At 41.7% G+C, this 17,363-nt stretch overlaps 4 protein-coding genes across 6 annotated transcripts; 1 reads left to right on the top strand and 3 right to left on the bottom strand.

The window, feature by feature from the left end:
• Positions 1 to 427: 427 nt before the first annotated feature.
• On the bottom strand, positions 428 to 6,395 carry LOC108019922 (PDZ and LIM domain protein 7). Of its 3 annotated transcripts, XM_017088030.4 has the most exons (6): positions 5,629 to 6,395; positions 3,749 to 3,900; positions 3,556 to 3,647; positions 1,220 to 1,977; positions 924 to 991; positions 428 to 868 (listed from the first exon to the last, which is right to left on the bottom strand). In XM_017088030.4, the coding sequence occupies exons 1-6, from the start codon at positions 5,833 to 5,835 to the stop codon at positions 781 to 783; spliced, it is 1,365 nt and encodes a 454-aa protein (XP_016943519.3). In that variant the 5' UTR covers positions 5,836 to 6,395; the 3' UTR covers positions 428 to 780. The 3 variants fall into 3 exon arrangements, with proteins under 3 accessions (XP_016943519.3, XP_016943517.1, XP_016943518.1); XM_017088028.4 differs by lacking the exons at positions 428 to 868; positions 924 to 991; positions 1,220 to 1,977 and adding exons at positions 2,381 to 2,724; positions 2,843 to 3,015 and having other exon boundaries at positions 5,629 to 6,335; XM_017088029.4 differs by lacking the exons at positions 428 to 868; positions 924 to 991; positions 1,220 to 1,977; positions 5,629 to 6,395 and adding exons at positions 2,381 to 2,724; positions 2,843 to 3,015.
• A 1,405-nt stretch (positions 6,396 to 7,800) lies between these two features.
• LOC108019647 (uncharacterized) lies at positions 7,801 to 8,484 on the bottom strand. Its single transcript, XM_017087531.4, has one exon. The coding sequence runs from the start codon at positions 8,386 to 8,388 to the stop codon at positions 7,885 to 7,887; it is 504 nt and encodes a 167-aa protein (XP_016943020.3). The 5' UTR covers positions 8,389 to 8,484; the 3' UTR covers positions 7,801 to 7,884.
• A 1,120-nt stretch (positions 8,485 to 9,604) lies between these two features.
• Positions 9,605 to 10,574, bottom strand: LOC108019623 (uncharacterized). The gene has a single exon (XM_017087504.4). The coding sequence runs from the start codon at positions 10,478 to 10,480 to the stop codon at positions 9,659 to 9,661; it is 822 nt and encodes a 273-aa protein (XP_016942993.3). The 5' UTR covers positions 10,481 to 10,574; the 3' UTR covers positions 9,605 to 9,658.
• A 2,811-nt stretch (positions 10,575 to 13,385) lies between these two features.
• Positions 13,386 to 15,996, top strand: LOC108019642 (cilia- and flagella-associated protein 184). Its single transcript, XM_017087526.4, has 3 exons — positions 13,386 to 15,241; positions 15,424 to 15,520; positions 15,577 to 15,996. Exons 1-3 carry the CDS (start codon positions 13,529 to 13,531, stop codon positions 15,948 to 15,950), a joined length of 2,184 nt encoding a protein of 727 aa, XP_016943015.3. The 5' UTR covers positions 13,386 to 13,528; the 3' UTR covers positions 15,951 to 15,996.
• The last annotated feature ends 1,367 nt before the right edge of the window (positions 15,997 to 17,363 follow it).

Genomic DNA, 17,363 nt, shown 5'->3' on the forward strand with positions numbered 1-17,363 from the left:
TTTAAAACTTTAGAAACTGTCTAAGATGTTTAAAATTGCTAGTGCTAGGCAATTTCTTTTTTAAAAAGTGAACCAATATTTAAGAAAAGATTTTAAACAATTTAGTTTAAGCTTCAACCTAAAATACAATTTTATAAAATCGTTTAGTTTCGAAAAGATAAAACGAACTTGGCTGGTTTTTAAGTGATACTTGGGCAAAAGCCCTAAAAATAAAGGTAAATCTCAAGGAATTTTGGCATCGTCATCGCACGTCCTTGTATCCTGCGTGACTCGCACGTCCTGTTGTCGGAGGGATAAGTGCATTCCGTTGGCCTTCAGACGGAATTTATGGTGCGGTGGGTCGGGTCGCAAATAATGCATAAACCTGGCCAAGTTGCAAGTGCCAGTTGGAGAGCTGGGTTTGGTCTGGTTTGGGTTTGGGTCTGGGTTTTGGTTGTGGTTTTGTCTTGATTTTGACTCTGGTTGCGCGTTTGACTTGACAGTGATTTTTCGGCATCCGGGAGAGTGCACTTTAATTAAAAATTTTGCCCCAGTGAAAGGCTGGGTGTGAAGTGTGTTTGAATAGAGTTTCTCATGCGCCTGGGTGTGCGGCTTTTAACTGAAGCGTTGCTAAAGTTGAGGCTGCTGTTGTCGCCTGTGTATTTGCATAATGAACTCAATTAAAAGTTGGCCGCTTCACACCCACACTCCGATGTCGGGTTGTTCCCCCCCATGGATTAGACTTAGGCTAATGGCAGGAACTGTTTGACGAGGGGGTGACACCTTGCTCCCTCTACGAATTTACTCCTTTTTGTCCTTGAGCAGCAGCTGCATCCGCTGCCCCACCAACCCCAGTGGCTTTCGTGCCACCAAATGGCAGGTGGATTGCCTGAAATGTGTGGGTGTTAAACTGGGAAGTTAATGTGTCCTGATTCACCACTCACTTGTATATGATTTTCTCACGGTCCGCCCAGGGCCAAGATCGCTCCAGCTTATCCAGTCTGAAGAGCAGCTGTAAGTAGTGATGGCATAATGGTTTTATCTATCTTCTCGCAAATATTCGGGTATTTGAGACTAAAGTCTTACAAAAAATAATGTTTAAAAATATAAAAAAATACAGTTGAATGAAATACACTACTAAACAATTAGCTTTGAATATTCATTAACTCATACGTAGAATACGAGGTGTACCTCATTACAGATTTCTGAATATTCTGTTTGAAACCAGAGGTCCCATTACCTTTTGTGTCTGCCCTTCAGCAGACTCTTGGGAAGGTGCCTGCGGTGTGGGCGTGGCCGGGCGCACCTTTGGTGGCTCCGGCTCCAAGAAAGGCTCCTTCTCCAAGAAAGGCACCTTCTCCCTCAGCTGCTTCTCCGGAGGCATCTCCTTCGTCTGATGTCCCACTGCCAGTTCACCTTCGGCCTCGGCATCGTTAATACGCAGCTTGGGCACATTGCGGAGGTTCCAGGTGTAGGTGGTGTTCAAGAAGTCGCTGTCATCTTCGTCCTCCGTGGAGGAATATGTATCCTCGGCTGGTGCCGCTGGCAGTCTCATAAAGTAAACCGTGCTGGCGGGCTCTTCCTCGTCATCGGATTCCGTGTCATCGCTCGCCTCATTTACCGGATAATTGGCTTCCGATGCATAATCCGATTCCGGGGTGACATCCTTCAGCAGCTTTGATTGCCTGCCACCTTTGGAGACGTCCTCCTGCTCATCATCGTCCTCCCGCACCTGCACCAAATCGTCCTCGTCACTCTCAGTGTCACCCGCCTGATCCCCATCCCTCAGCTCGAAGTCAAGGGCATCCTCGTCGTAGGAGAACTTTCGCTGCACATAGGCCTCCTCGTCCTCGTCCACCTCCGAATCACTCATCCGGCCAAAGCTCTGCGACACGGTGGCCAAGGTGGAGCACAGGATTCTCGGTATTTCGGCTATGGCCGACAGCTTTCGCTGCATCTCCAGAAGCCGCAGCTCGATGGAGCTCGCTCGGACGCGTCCTAAATGGAATCCATCAGAGGGCAGTTGCATTTTTGGGGATTTTGATTTTATTTAAGTAACAAACACAGACACAAAATATTCGATATTATGTACAAGAGTGCACAGAAAAAAAGGGATGTAAGTCAAGAATATTTGTATTAGAGATATTGGAAGATTTTACAAATTTAAAAACATTTAAGCAAATATTTTAAGATTTTAATAGAGTGTGTCTTAAATTGAAACTCCGCTGACAATAAATAATCAGATAAAGTACTTAAAAGGAATATCATTACCAGAATATAAAATCAAATGTTTAATTCTTTCTAAGCAATCTAAATATTCAATTTGTAATATACCACTTGGTTTCCCGAACTAGTAATCTACACTTTAAATTACAGCTGCTGGTAGCCTTCAAAAGGTTACAATCTCTTTATATTCTTTATTCAAAGATCTAATAAATTTGTAAAATATAAAGAAATTTATTTTGAAACTTTTACTTAGTGTTAAATGTCAAATTCAATGTAATGAGGAGCTCGTCTCTTCTGAATATTCTCCATTTATAAATTATATTATTTTTCAGTGCGGAGTTAGGGCTGCGGGGTTAAGCCGGTACGGTAAGCTGGGAACACGGCTCCTCACTTGGCCTTGGAGGCACTGGGCAGGGCCATCAGCATGTTCTCGATGGTGTTGCTGCGCAGCTCCTGGTTGTCGCCCACCTCCGCGAAGAAGCGCCGGATGTTCCGGATGATGCGATGGTGGGGCAGCTCCTGGATCGCGGGGACACAACACGGGGACGCAGAACACGGCGGAAAATGGAGAACGGAAAACGGAATAGGTTAATTTCGATGGCGGGGTTGTTGGCATGCAATCGTGTGGGTGGTTCACCTGCTCCTCCTCGTCGGACGACTCGTCCTCGCTGAGCTCAATGACCACCTCGTTGCCCTCGTCGTCCAGCTGGGTTTTGGTTTTCTTTTTCTTGGGCTTCGGCGGCTCCGGGGGGTCTTGCCACATTATCGGATGCCAACAACGCGAGCCAAGCAGGGGGGTTGGGTGGAAGTCTACAAAAAGATACAAAGCCAAGTGAGAACGGGGCTGCACAGGAAAACAAGGGATCAGAATTTAAGTATACATTCCCAGCCTGATTTGATCTATGGCTTTTAAACAAATCAGAATTTAAGGATTATTGTATTCTTAAAGGATGTAAAATGCTTGTAAGTATTTCATTCCAGTAATTCTATCCAGACCTAACCAAAATTTCACCTTAGTTTAATAAAATGTTTATATTACGCACGTACATTTATGTTGGGTTACATTGACATGTAGCAAATTTTTAAATGGCTGTTATTAAATAAAGTTAAAAAAAAGATTTAAAAAATACAAGTTTGAAAAAGTTCACACAACACAAAGTAAGTATCGAAAAATAAACATATAAATGGAATTCGGATTCAAAAACTTGTATTAACATTAAAGTAGCATTTACGACGTTATAGAAATGAACCACAACTTCATGCCCCTTTTTTTGAGCAGTCAGGGATGGGAATAAAGTGTTCTGGGGAGCCATGCAAACAGAGGGAACACCGGGCGGCCTAAGTACTCACCACTGGGCGGCGGCAAAGGCTTCGGAACCCGCATCACAATCGACTTCTCCTCTCCGGCCTCGAACTGGCCCATGGGATCGTCCTCGTCCATGCTGCGGGAATGGGGACAGACAGTAGTTTGCTCATTACATAAGTTAAACGGCCCAAAGCCTCCCAGACACACCGCGTGCCAAGTGCATCTGGGGCAACCTACTTGCGCAGCAGGAAATGTATCTTCTTGGGCGTCGAGTTGATTTTCTCGTGGGCCTGGGACAGTGTCAGCTGCGAGGCGTCCTCCTCGTTAATCTCGAGTATGATGTCGCCCAGGCGAATGCCCGCTTTATCGGCCAGGCCACTGGGGGTCACCTGCAAGCACCAAAGGATGTCGATTGAAACAGAGAGCGTGCGATGCCGAAACCCGTCAGGTCCTTTCACTTTCCGCAGATCAAAGAGCCGCAAAAACCGCACGGTGCGAGTTTCGAGGCGCAATTGAATGGATATCTGCGTACTTTGAGTTTAGGTTCAGAAAATATACGCGATGCGCGAACGTCAGATACAGATGACATGTATACGAGATGAGCCGACTGAACGGCTGCTCCCAAAAGAAAAGACCCGAAATAATGAAAAACCATAAAAACTGAAAGCAAATCAGACACAATGCGGCGTTTTTGAATATGCCAGACTCGACTAGGTCTGTTCCCTCGGAAGGAAATTTACTACTACTAAGCATTTAACTTTTGATCTTTGCAATCAAAAATCATGTCACATAAATTCAATATGCTATGCATTAATTTTTCCCGAATGAAGAGCTTTCTTGCGTTTTATTATTGGCAACTAGCATGGTAAGATTTCATATTTTTCCCTTTAGTTGCAACCCGAGCACTGAGTTCATCAAACTCTTCATTCGTTGCCCTCAAAATTTAGATTCAAAAATAAACAGCAACTGATATTTTCTTTTAGACTAAACGCGAAACGTCAAAAGTAAAATGTTGCACAAAAGCCAAAAGCAATACTAATAGCTCGCTTTATGGGAATTCACTTTGTATACATATACGATACAGTCCGTGTCATTTTAATAGGTTCTACATATGTCTAAAAAAAACAATTTGCACAAATTAGTTGACCTTATATCTGGTTTCCAATAACTGCCTTTTCATTTTTTTTAATTTTCAATAGAGAGTATTATACATTATGTCTTTTATGACCCCCACCGTATGCATTTTGTACAAGTATACCAAGAGTAGTGGAACTTGGCTAACCCAAATATTGTACATTCACTCGAGACTCAAGTGAGCCGAAAAGAGCCACTGGGGAGAACAGACACGACAACTAAAAGGCTAGAAAAGACTTAAAGACTGAAGACTTGGAACTGAAGACGGGGTGCGGCAGGTGCAGATGCCACAAACAATAAAATGTTCGCTTCTATTTGGCGGCGGCCAATTTGCATTCGATGCGACTTCGTCATAGCATAATTGGAATTCAATTTTGACGTGGGTTGGGTTGTTGTCGATCTGGCCCGCGACCAAAAATTGGAAACAATGACGAAACCTCAAATGCAGCGCGGGAGGTGCTACAGTACTACTTCTGAAACTGAAACGTAAGCCAGCAATTTTATCATTTTCAAGTTTTAAGTTCAATAACAAAGATATTTTACTATGGCTCCTCACACAGAAGAGTAAAATGGAAATCAATGTTAAATATCGTTTTAAGTAGCTCTACCCGTAGCTTAAGTTTCACTTGTTTGGTTAAGTTTCCACTGGCTCAAGCATAACCAACATTTTCTGCATCGTATTCCTATAATTATCAAGGCTTTATCTTATTTATTTAACATTTAATATTATACTACTTTAACTAACGTTCCAAAAACCCAGGTACATAAATACTGTCATAAAATGATTTTAGTATTTCTATTTTCTAAAATATTGATAAATGAAGTGGAAAATAGCGTTTTCATGAGATGTTTGACTGTATCAATAAAATCGGTTCACTGGAGCCAGATGGTTCCGTTCCCAAGCCCCCACCACCCTTTATCGAATCCCTGTCCCAGCCCGATGGCAATCACAACCGTAACCAGTAACCATAACCCCAACTCACCTGGAAGACTGTCAGCGGCATGTGGAACTCCGCTCCGCCGGTGATGAGGAATCCCCACCTGCTGTCGTCCTTGGTGGCGTACGCCTCCGAGTCGACATCGAAGGCAGGATAGCCATCCGTGTCGCCGATGCCGCAGGACACCTTGATGATGGGCGCCTTCGCCTTTGTCTCCGGCGTCGAGAAGAGAAGTCCCAGTGGCTCCGGCATTGTTATTTGTTTACCCGTACTCTTCCGAAGAGACCCCGGATCTCTTCCTACCCGCTGGTTTTATTTATAAACTCGCACTCTTGCCGGCGGCACTCTTGCCCTTCTATTTTCCACTTTCTATTGCTCTTTTCCTGCGAAACTTTTAGTTGCTCTTTTCGTAATAGTAGTTCTTGCTTTCCCAATGGCTTGTTTGCGTTCGCCTGTCAAAATTCCGCCCGTGCCAAAATATTATTCGAATTTTGCCGGCTTTTTGACACAACCTCAATTTCGCTTACTTGGAACTTACAGTTCGACAGAAAGACCTACTTGAATACTTGAACTTTGGCCAATTGTGCGACTTATATAATCAGCAGTCACGCATTGCACAATCCGAATGTCATTAAAATTTGGTCTGCAAAGCGCTGAAAACTACGGAAACTCCGAAAATTTCGAGTAACCAAGACCTCAACTATGAATGATAATTATGGAAAGTGTATTTAACGCTTTTTGCCTCTGCTTGTTTTTTTTTGTTTGTGCTTCTTTTTCACTACCACACGACTGCACTCGACTTGGGCAACTAAAATAATTTTCGAGAAGTTTTTCTTTGTGGCTGCATCTTTTCCATTTGCCTCGTTCTCTCTCGCAATTTTTTCTCCTCCTCTTGGTTAGTTTTTCCTTTTTTTAGAACTGTTGCATTTTTTGTTACTTCTCGCCAAGTTGAATAGTTTTTCCTAATGATTTAAAACCTCTTTAAACACCAAAGAGCCCAATATATTTATAAACAATTATTAAACCTCGCACAGCTATAATTTTAAGCCAAGTAGACGTAAAGTTCGTAATGAGAATTGTTAAAGAAAATAACAGATGTTGTACCTCTTAATTTCTTTATGAAATCAAAGGCTATTGCACGCTACTCACATCTAAGCTTGTTCGAAAATCAATAAATATGGATTACTTAAAGCAGCTAGATAAGGTGTTTATTTTGTATTGGCGTATTACAACCATCAATCAAAGTATCATAAATAAAATAATAAAATGGTGAAATAGATAGAAATCGATTTCTGAGAGGAATTGTAAAGAAATTGTAAGTAATTTAAAGCCATTGTGTTCAACTTCTTTCAGGAACATGTCAACGCCCAAGTATTACGGCCGAACAGGCAACTTGAACGTGCCATCCTCACAAGCAAAGTATTCCGCTTGTCAAATAAACAAGAATGGAAAATCAGAAATCCATGTGAAAGAAATTTCAGGAGAAAGGCCCACAACAAGTCACACACACCTGATAAAAAAAATTCGATTAGCACAGGACATACTGCACATGTAGGTATGCATATGCCTGTAGTTTGTTCAAGGAATAGTTTGCACAAAATTTGTTGGCCTGGTCATAAAGGAGGTAACAAAACGTGTCTTATCACCCACAAGAACAGTAACAAATGGTGACAGCCACAAGACAGACAAAGGGATAAAGCCGGCAGCCAAATTTGCGAGCAAAGTTTTCAATATCCCAAACGTCGGAACGAACGCAAAATGCAGATGACACGAGTCACAAAGAAGCCGTTTATAAAAAGGCAATACCTGCATTGCTTGTTGGCAGACAATTTTTCTTCCTTCAATATCATGAGATTTAGGGTGTCGAAGTAAACTGTTTCAATGTTCTTCCTTAAATGGAAACATTCAAGCAATGTTATATTTTTTGCATAAGTATAAAGTTAAGGAAATATATGATACATAAATATAAGTTTGTTAAATAAATGTCTTTCCTAAAATTAAGATTTACTTTATTTTAAGAACTCCCTGTCAAAAATATAAACAATAGTTCTTAGTAAACCAAAGAGATTAATGCTCAAACAAACATCGAACTGACATATTTGGCCTGAGCTTCGCCGACATTGACTACGCTGTCTTGATAAGGATTCTAAAGCTGATAAGGCCCCAGATGACTAATGGGTCAGGGTAACAGTGACTAAGGGAGAGAATTTTCACAAATTTGGTATGTTTGGGATTTTATTTGAGTTTATTTATATTCATAATGTTGCTTTTTATAGTTTTTTTTATCAAAAATCGAACGCATTATTGCTTTAAGGAGTCACAAATTGCATACATATCGCTTATTTCAATTCTTCTATCTAAGGAACTGCCCTTCTCCAAATGGCTGGTATCAGCTTTTGGGCAAATGGTGGCAAGGAGGTACAGGTTCCTATATCTTTCATCTGACCTACGCCTTCTGGCAGCGGAGTCTGTGGCTTGGGACCCATATATTTTGGCTGCATTCTCCGTCTTCTGCTCCTCCTCCGAAGATGAAGATTCCGCGGAGCTGTCAACACTTTCCTTTACCTCTTCCTTGGCACCGGTTTTAAGCTCCTCCGAAGAACTGCTGTCACCCTCGGCGGCTCTCCTGCGTATAACTTTATCGGTACTGCCCATCTGCTCGCTGGAGTCCTCGACTTCGACCTGCTCCAGTGGCGAGGGCTCACTGTAGTCCACCTCCTCGGTTTCCTCCCTACTCGTGGGAAGAGCCACTACCGCACTCAGCACAAAGGCTGAAATTAAGAGCAGCAGACCAGATCGACGCATTGCTGAAATCCCTGGTATATTCTGGTAAACTCCTTTTTACTGGCTTCCGCTTGCTGCTGCTTTCACTTAGATTGACTTTTTCAGACTGATTCTGACCAGTTGCACACGCTACCCGAGAAACCTCAACAATATACTATCACATCCCCAGCGATTATTGACTCAAATTTAATTGAGTCGGGTAGATAACGGGCATATCAGCTGCCTGTAGTCCCTTTAAATTGACACGTAATTCTGGTCTCGCTATAATTTTTTAATAATAATATCAATAAACATATGTACATCCATCCGACATTAAGGATGGCAATCCTTATGACAAATGAGAAAAATTCAAATTCAGTCGTTTTTTAAAAAGTATTAAATACACAGAGCAAATCTGAAAGTACTCATTGAAACAAGTCAGATATCCAAATGCGAGCTTATGTAAAGGAACGCCAAATGGGGTCTGACTTGTTTCCCTGAGTGCGTTAAGAATGTGAAATCAAAACTGCGTTTACACTCCAAAACCCTAAAACTTAGCACAGTGATATCTTATAGGTATTGATGCACAGTAAGTGTTACTGAGTTCCAGGAAGTTAAATTGTAACCAACTCAAAGACTTAGAAATTTATTTTTAATACTTTTCTTTTATTTGTTTTTAATTTATGATCATCTCATGATGATTATGATTCACCAATTTAAAGACTTAATATTTAATTTAATTATTTCCCTTTCTCTATGGCTTATGATTTACATGCCATCTCGCACAGTCTCTTCAAATCTTCCTTATCGCCGTGACGTTTTTGCAATACCGAGCATAGAGGGCAAATTCCTTCTGTGGTCATCGCATCTTTATAATTGTTTCTGGAGTCCTCAGGTCGTCGTGGCAGAGCACCTGCCGTACTCAGCACGATTACTGAGATTAAGAGCAATAACATTGTTGGTTTCATTTGATTAAATCGAATTTCTTTGCAGAAATATGTATAAGACCTTGTCCTACCGGCGGTTTTTTTGGAACTGAATAAACTCTCAATATTTAATAGTCGTGCAGCAGCTTTGTCTCAAATTTAAATGTAAAAGGCAACATACATACAAATATAATTTTTTGCAGATAACGAATCAAACCATATACATTTTTATATTGTTACTCATTCACAAGTTGGGAGTCGTAAACGTTGAGTCTCAGTACCCTGAAATTTTGAAATATATAATTGATAAGGAAAGAATGAAAGAACAAGTGTAAGTTTTTTTTAGCTTTCGTCATGTTTATTTAAAATCATTAGGCTTAGAGAAATTATTCCGCATAGGTGGCCTCGTTGGCCTCCTTGGAGCTGACCTCCATGACTTCGCACCCCTGGGCGTAGTCCTCGATGCTAGTGTTATCCTTGCTGTTTAAAATCTTTAGAATATCCGCTGTAGCCCGTGCCATCTCCTCCTCCAGCTCCTTCCCGGCCTGGTAATCCAATTCCGACTCCTCGCTGGTTACTTTATGCTTTTGCTGATCCTTGTCGGCAGCTTCGCGCCTCCTTCTAGGTTCCCGTCCGTCACAGAACACTTCTTTTACCCACAAATAGTGTATATAGAGATCAGGTTTTTTAACGCTGTTTTCCTCCAGTCTGTGACAAAAGTTTTCGTAGTTGCGCTCCACGAAGTCTTTGGTTACAGGATCACTTGGGTTACTTTTGTCACTCAGGTCAATTGTTAAAATTTCCTGCAAGTCCTTGGATATGAGGTCACTTAGAAGATCCATTTCCATATTCGGACGTCTTGTAACAATTTCCCGTCGTTTCCTGGCGGGGGGCTCAGTGGTAGTTTCCTCTGCATGGACGGCGGTTCCAGTTGTTAACTTCTCCTCGGATGAGGAACTTCCCGAGCTGTTCGCCTTGTCCTTGGCACCTTTCTTGTTTTCTTCGGAGGAGCTCGAATCCTTGGCAGATCGCTTGACGGCGTGACTTCCGCTGCTGTAGTCCAGGTCCTGCAGTTCACCGCTGTTTTCGCTTTCCACCAGCATCTTTTCCAGCCAATCCTCCTCGGATCTGGACAGACCTGTGGGCAGAGCCACTGCAGCGCAGAGCAGGATGGCGAAAATACCCAGCAGCAACACTGATCGCTGCATTGGCTATTCTTTTTTGAATCCTTGTAAAGTTAAACCTTTCTGTGATCCTCTGGCACACTTTGCGCCTAGACTAACTTTTTCAAACTGAATATGACCGATGGCGAAGATTTTAAAAGAAACCTCAAAATGATCGTTTCCACAAATACGGCGATTTTGTGATTACGGGCCCAGATGTAATTAAAGCCTCCATCAAACGCAATTTGTGTGTATAAATCGCATATAGATTGCACATAACACTCTCTCAGCATCCGCCGCACTGCGCAATTTCCGAGCTTGTGCCAATTGCGAGTCCAGCATTCCAGACTCGAGTTGCATAATTCATGACAACAAATTGAGAGGCTGTGGGATGCGATGCACTATCAGGCTGCCAAAGCAAAGCGGGCGAAATCGGGCTGATAAGCCCACGGATCACCAGAGATCAACCCCGACGCGCAATTTGTAATTATTGACGCTCCCTGAAAACAGAGGAACAAATACGAAATTACTTTCGCACAGTAAAAAAAAAGTAGCAAATTATCATTTATTTATTCTAATGGTTGGTTAACTAATCTATCAGATCTAACGCTGTCGAGATTAAAACTTCCGAAAACCCTTCTACTACTTCAGGTAGTACATGTATGTATCGGATAACTTTATCCTATGGCTCCTACGGGAAAGATCGGGGACATAATTGAAAAAATGCTTGACTCGCACTTTTTCTTTTACTGTGGGAAGTAGATTTCGGCATTTCAAATTAAATACAAAAATATATATACAAAAATGTTTGCTCCGTTTTTTTTGCTCCTATTCTCTTCTACTCTTAGGTATTTAATTTTTGGAAATATCAATTTCTTGTTTATCAAAATCTAGGCGACTTTTTGATATAGCTTTCTTTGGACTATGTTTATGTTCGAATCTGCCGAATATATACCATTAACACAGTATCTGTAATAAAAGTATGATTTAAATAGCATAATACAGTTTTAGTTGCAAGGGTATATAAACTTCGGCTTTACGAACCCTTATGGTTTTTACATTTATCGATCAGAAATCATGATTAATTTAAATCATGATAATTAATGAAAGAACTTCGAACTTCAACCCCAATGGAAAAAAAAATGTCAATAATTAATTTTTACAGTTCCTTGTAGAAACAAAGTTCAAAAGGCTGCAAATTATTTTGCTATGACTTACATCTTCACCCAGATCTGTTTTTAGAAGATGGCTTGTATAAATGCTTTATCAGCAAATAATTATTTTGCAAACAATGTTTCCAATATAAAAGCACTGACTCACTTTGTTATTTAGAAACATTTCGCTGCTGTTGAATAGCTATAATTTGTTTTTTTTTTAAATCAAAGAATAAATACTTTTTAAAGTCAAAACAACTGATTAAATTTGTTGACAAATTCTTATTTATTGCAAGAAGGCAGATAAGATACATAGCAAAAAAATCGAATAATTAGTAAAATATTTTATTTTAACATACACTGTAATTAATTAAAATTAATTTCTCCTATTAATTGCCTCTTACTTTTGTAGTTTCAGTATACTTTATTTGAAAGTTAACTTTCCTAAACTCACAAACTTAAATTGTAAAAGGCTTTCTGTTTCTCTCGCTGTGTACAAAAACGCTCGTAAATTACAATTTCGCGCAACGTGCTATCGTAATTGAAGCGTTGTGGAAAGGGAAAGTCAAGTTCAAGAGTTCTCTTAAGTATCCGCTAGATACTGTAGACGCCTAAGCCGAAAATGCCACTTAATGCAGACAAACAGAGGAGCGGAAAAGAAAAGGATTCCCGGAAAGTTTCGGACGGAATGATAAATAGCAAAAGGATTCCCTCGGTTTTGGTAAGGACGTGAACCGACTGCGAAATAGGAAGCCATATGTGCCCGCTGACGAATGACCAGGGGCAATTATTGTGTCGCCTGTGTTTGCCCTGCCATTAAAAGTCCATCAGAAACTTGCCTATTATTCACCTGAAGGCGTGGCAACGGCTTAAACGGCATCGAAAACAAATTTATTTAACAGCCATCAAAGGGGATTGGCCCTCTGAGTCAGTCATAAAAAAGTTATTTGCCTGCTCGTCGGATCCGGCTTATTGAATATGATTCCCAGATGTCCTCCGAACATCAAAGGCAACCGGAGGGATGGGAGAAAGTCGCAGGCTCATGCATAATTTAAAGCAATTTGGCATTTTGCTGAATCAATTTCCACGCCAAGACAATCAAACGGAAAGTATTAAGACCCGAAATCCATCCAAGTGCTGCAGTGCTTCCTATGCAAATTACACTCTCCAGCACTGCAGCACTTTTATGTAAATCTCCTGGCACCTGGTGCTGCCCGAAAGGGCGGCAGGATGAAGTGAATTAAAGCACCAACATTTTGTCATATTTATTAAAAATTTATCAATGTCATAAAGTTTACCGCACTGGTACAAAATAAAAAAAGGAGCCTCACGCATACAATGGGCAACGATCAATCAACTTTAAAGCCGTCGCAAGATTTACTTAGGACCTCCAATTGGAGCCCAGATGGTGCTTAAGAACGAGGAGATTCGCTTTAATTTCGAGCAACGTTTAATGGGAAGTTGCAGGTTAAGTTGGGACAAGACGGTCGAAGGCTCAGATAAAAAATTGGATTTTGCAGGCATTACCTTTTAGGTGAATTAAATTGATCAATATTAAACAAATTATTAAAATAGATATATCCTAACATGTAAGATTAATACATACAGTGTGCATGTCTACTAATTATTATACCAAGCCTAAAAGTATGCCACCTTGTACTTTTGCGATATTTTAAAATCTTTTTAATCTTTTTACTGTATAGTAAAATATAACTTTAGCTAAGCAAATATCTTAATAGATTTTAATTTATTAAGACAATCTATTAAAATTTATCTTTCCCCTACATCTTTTGAGTTAACTGTCAGAATCACAAACAACTCCAAAAACACAATACACCCACAAGACTACACCAAAAATACACAAAAACAAACAAGAAAACTTTAAAAATTAAATAAACCATAAAAAATAATAAACAAAAAAAACACAAAAATACTCACAATGGCCCAAAACCCCGAAACCATGGAAGAAGTCTTGCAAGTCGATGAGACCACAAAGGGTGCAACAGACCAGTTGGAGGTTAACAATGCTCCAGAGTCAACGGTGGTAGCTGGGGAAATCCCTAAGCCGGAGGAGGACGTGCAACCGATAGATGGGGAACCCGTTCTACAGGAGGAGCCTGACCCAACCGCAGTTTTGGAGGCTACGGAGGAGGGCAACGAAGCTGAAATCGCCAACGACTTAGGTAACGAAACATCTGGACAAGATGTGGGGCCACCGACAACAGAAGCTACAGATGATCTTTCGCCAGAAGAAAGAAAGCTGAAACTGAAAAAGGAGCGAAAAGAACGTTTAAAGCACTTGGCCAGCAACCGCTTTATGCTGCCTGAGGAACCGATCAAAACAATAAGTTTCACAGGGGAAAACATAGAAGAAATGGGGGAAATAGTGGAAGAAGAGGAAGAGAAACAAGAAATCCTGGTTAACTTTGATGAGCCCATCGATTACGAATTGGACACGGCGTCGACTGCGACAACCGATGAGTCGGGAGAGGACCTGTTCAAGAAAATCCAGACCCACAGAATGGTGGACCTATTTCCGGCTGGCTTTTCCAATGCACCCGTTGATAAAACTATATTCTACAAGGATCCGAAGTATGACGATTCGGAGGATACGATGAGCATCGCTGCCATTAGCATGATGTCTATGAGAACGTTGAACCCCGCCGACCCCGATTCCGTCCAGTTGAAGACCAACTTTCTAAGGGATTTCGATGTGCCCAGTCTGTCGGACATATCGGAGGAGCACGAACTGAGTGTGCAGTTATCGGGAGAGAAGTCCGCGACTAGCGTCCACCCTGATCAGGGTTTGTTCGTCGATCCCACAGCAAACCTAAGCTCCCGCTCCAGCTCGGCATCCGAATCGTTAGTGGATTTGGACCACGAGCAGCACGATGAGGAGGAGGCTCCTGACAGTCAGGACGACTCCTCCGATATGTCCGACATACCTGAATTCGCCGAACTTCCTGACACGCCTACCCCTAAACAGAAGGGCGTTACTTTGGATGATTTCAGCGCCTTAAACAAGGTGGAGTTCGAAGAACGCTTCGATGAAGAGGACGTAGGCATTTTGCATGCCCGTACGGTCAAGAATGTGGTCCGTGAATTAATTCTCGATCTTATCGAGGAGACGGCCAAAAGGTCGGATTACCACAATCAGGAGAACGTGCTTCGCGCGAAATATGACAAGAAAAAGCTCTTGGAAGGTCTCCAAAAAATACTTGATACATATATGATCGAGAAATACACCAATGAAATGATGTCCAACCGGCTTACCGAATTTTACAAGCGCAACCGGAACGCCCGGGTATTCGTCTCCCTCTCGGAGGAAAATGAGAAACGGTACCAAGCCCGCTATTTCCACGCACTGGCCCTGCTCGACAGTCTAAAGGAACGGGTGAACGTGGCCAAGCAGAAACACGGCGTCCAGATGAACAGAGTGATCCTGGATCTCCACTCCGCCCAGAGCGTCGCCTCGATCACGGAGGAACGCCTGGAGCACTTGTTCCACAAGTACCTCGTTCGCCCGGACTCGGACCACCTGCGTCGCCTCGTCGATCGCGAGCTGAGGCACATGTCCGTCAAGAGGAACGAGATTAGTGACAGCAGGCTGTTCCTGATCACCAGAAAACACACTTTGGCCCACATAATGGATGTAAGTACAGAAAAGACAGGGGAAGGACAAAATCACTGCTTTTGGATATAGTCGTCCGATCAACTAAGTAACTAGCTAGCTTTTTAAGCTCTCAACCCCGATCTTCCTATCAACGCATTTTAAGATCCTCTTTAAAATTGTAAATAAATTAAAGAAACCTTTAACCTTTTTTAATCCTCTAGAAAATCACAGCCTTGGACACATTAAGCGACACAGTGAACATCAGGGACTATATATCCGTACAAAATGAAGTGTTTGCCCTCCAGAAGAAAATCGAAGGTAAGCCCTAGTTACCCGCACTCTGAAAACGATTGGTCAAGTTCCTGATTCCCCAGAACGCAATATCGAGCTGAAGAAGGTGCGAACCCAGTTCCTTATGGACGTTCACCTCACCCGACACAACCGGGAGAAGGCTCTGGCACTGGCCGAAAAGTTTGAGGTTCGGAAGAGCTTGCTGAAGAATGCCATCGATAAGCAGCGCTTCCTGCGCAAACGTCTCTACCTCGTGAAACTGGAGCGCATCAAGATGCGCCAGCAGACCAGGGAGCTGACCTACCAGGGCGGCATCCTGGCGATGCCGTCGCTAATGTACGACTACGACAAAACTGTGGAGCGACTGAAGGAGAAGCAGGAGAGTGTGGCCAAGCTCAGGGAGACCTTGAAGGCACTCCAACGTCGCGTCGACCATGTGGAAGGCAGAAGTCTGTAGAAAGTACTCAAATCCGACCACTCCAATAAACACAACGATTTATCCAATATCCAAAAGGGCTGATTTTTAATGGCAACAGTTTGGGTAGTATTGGGACATGGCTTTTATGTATTTACTAGTTGTTAAGGCTAAACATTTTATACCCATTGAATATTTTTTTTTCGACCTAAAAAATTGCTTTACATTTTAGGTAGTATGGTCTTTGTTCATATTTCTCTTCCACTCCAGGGCTTACAAAAATTGTATGACTTCGTTACTGTGTAATATTTAACCGTTACTCGTAGAGTAAAAGGTATACTACTATATTCTTGATCAGGATCACTGTCTGTCCGTCCGTATGAACGCTGAGATCTCGGAAACTATGAGAGCTTGGGCTTCTTGCGCAGCGCAAGTTTGTTTCCGCAGGGTTCCACGCCCACCATTCCGCTAGAACCAGTCTACCAATCACATTTCTTATTATTTTTGAATAATTTAAAAAAGTTTTTGTTCTTTGTATCAATACCCATCTTTATGCCAAAATTTTTTGAGATCGGACTAATCATTTAAAAGTAATAAAAGAGCACACCACATGCAACAAATCAGATGCTTTCACTAATACGCCACCAAACTGCTTGGGTCGCTAGAGGCTAGTTTGTCATCATATTTTTTTCTGTTCTGGGGTATAGAATTTTATAAAGTGGTAATAAATGCGAAAACAGACGAAATTGATCTCATTTTGTAACCGACTGACAACAACATTTCTTGTATTCTACATGTCGCCTGGAATAAAAACCAAATTTGAAGTCTATCTACCGAACAAAATTTCAAACACCTAACTTTAACACACGCTTTTAATACAACTTACCTGGAATTTTGGTCACTCCCAGCTTTTTTATTAGCTGGAATTTAGTTCAAGTTGGATTCCCACTATGTCCTTCAAAATTTTTATTTTACTTGTCCAATCAAAATCTATTTTCTTTTGAATTTAAAATAAAACAAGGGAGAACACTATAGTCGAGTACCTCGACTATCAGATACCCGTTACTCAGCTAAAGGGACCAAAGGGAGATGGAGATATGCAAGCAGCAAAGCGAGATTGAAATGCGCCACCTACCCGCGATCTCAATGTATGGTTATGTGGGCGGTAGTCAGATTTAAGCGTTATGGGCGTTAGAGTGGGCGTGGCAAACTTTTTTTCTGGTCAATCAATAGGTATTGACGAGACTAATTCATGTCAGTTAAAATTTTTTTCTAGCATGAAAATTGTGGGCGGCACAGGCCTTGGCGGTTTGTGGGCGTTAGAGTGGGCGTGGCATATTCGCGTAACAAACTTGTGCTGCGTACAAGGTTACGGAATCTGAATCTGAAGTCGCAATTCTCTACCTTTGATAATTTCCGAGATATCCGCGTTCATACTTACGATTTTTTGAAGTT

This window comes from Drosophila suzukii, chromosome 2R (assembly GCF_043229965.1).
Source record: "Drosophila suzukii chromosome 2R, CBGP_Dsuzu_IsoJpt1.0, whole genome shotgun sequence".
In the NCBI taxonomy this organism is placed as follows: Eukaryota; Metazoa; Arthropoda; class Insecta; order Diptera; family Drosophilidae; genus Drosophila; species Drosophila suzukii.

Bases quoted from the DNA above. Each gene is read 5' to 3' on its own strand.
- LOC108019647 (XM_017087531.4), bottom strand. From the start codon at position 8,388: ATGCGTCGATCTGGTCTGCTGCTCTTAATTTCAGCCTTTGTGCTGAGT.
- LOC108019623 (XM_017087504.4), bottom strand. From the start codon at position 10,480: ATGCAGCGATCAGTGTTGCTGCTGGGTATTTTCGCCATCCTGCTCTGC.
- LOC108019922 (XM_017088030.4), bottom strand. From the start codon at position 5,835: ATGCCGGAGCCACTGGGACTTCTCTTCTCGACGCCGGAGACAAAGGCG. The intron at 3,648-3,748 runs GTAGGTTGCCCC...CCATTCCCGCAG, and splicing joins ATACATTTCCTGCTGCGCAA to CATGGACGAGGACGATCCCA. The intron at 869-923 runs GTGAGTGGTGAA...CACACATTTCAG, and splicing joins CGTGAGAAAATCATATACAA to GCAATCCACCTGCCATTTGG.
- LOC108019642 (XM_017087526.4), top strand. From the start codon at position 13,529: ATGGCCCAAAACCCCGAAACCATGGAAGAAGTCTTGCAAGTCGATGAG. The intron at 15,242-15,423 runs GTAAGTACAGAA...TTAATCCTCTAG, and splicing joins CTTTGGCCCACATAATGGAT to AAAATCACAGCCTTGGACAC. The intron at 15,521-15,576 runs GTAAGCCCTAGT...CTGATTCCCCAG, and splicing joins CCTCCAGAAGAAAATCGAAG to AACGCAATATCGAGCTGAAG.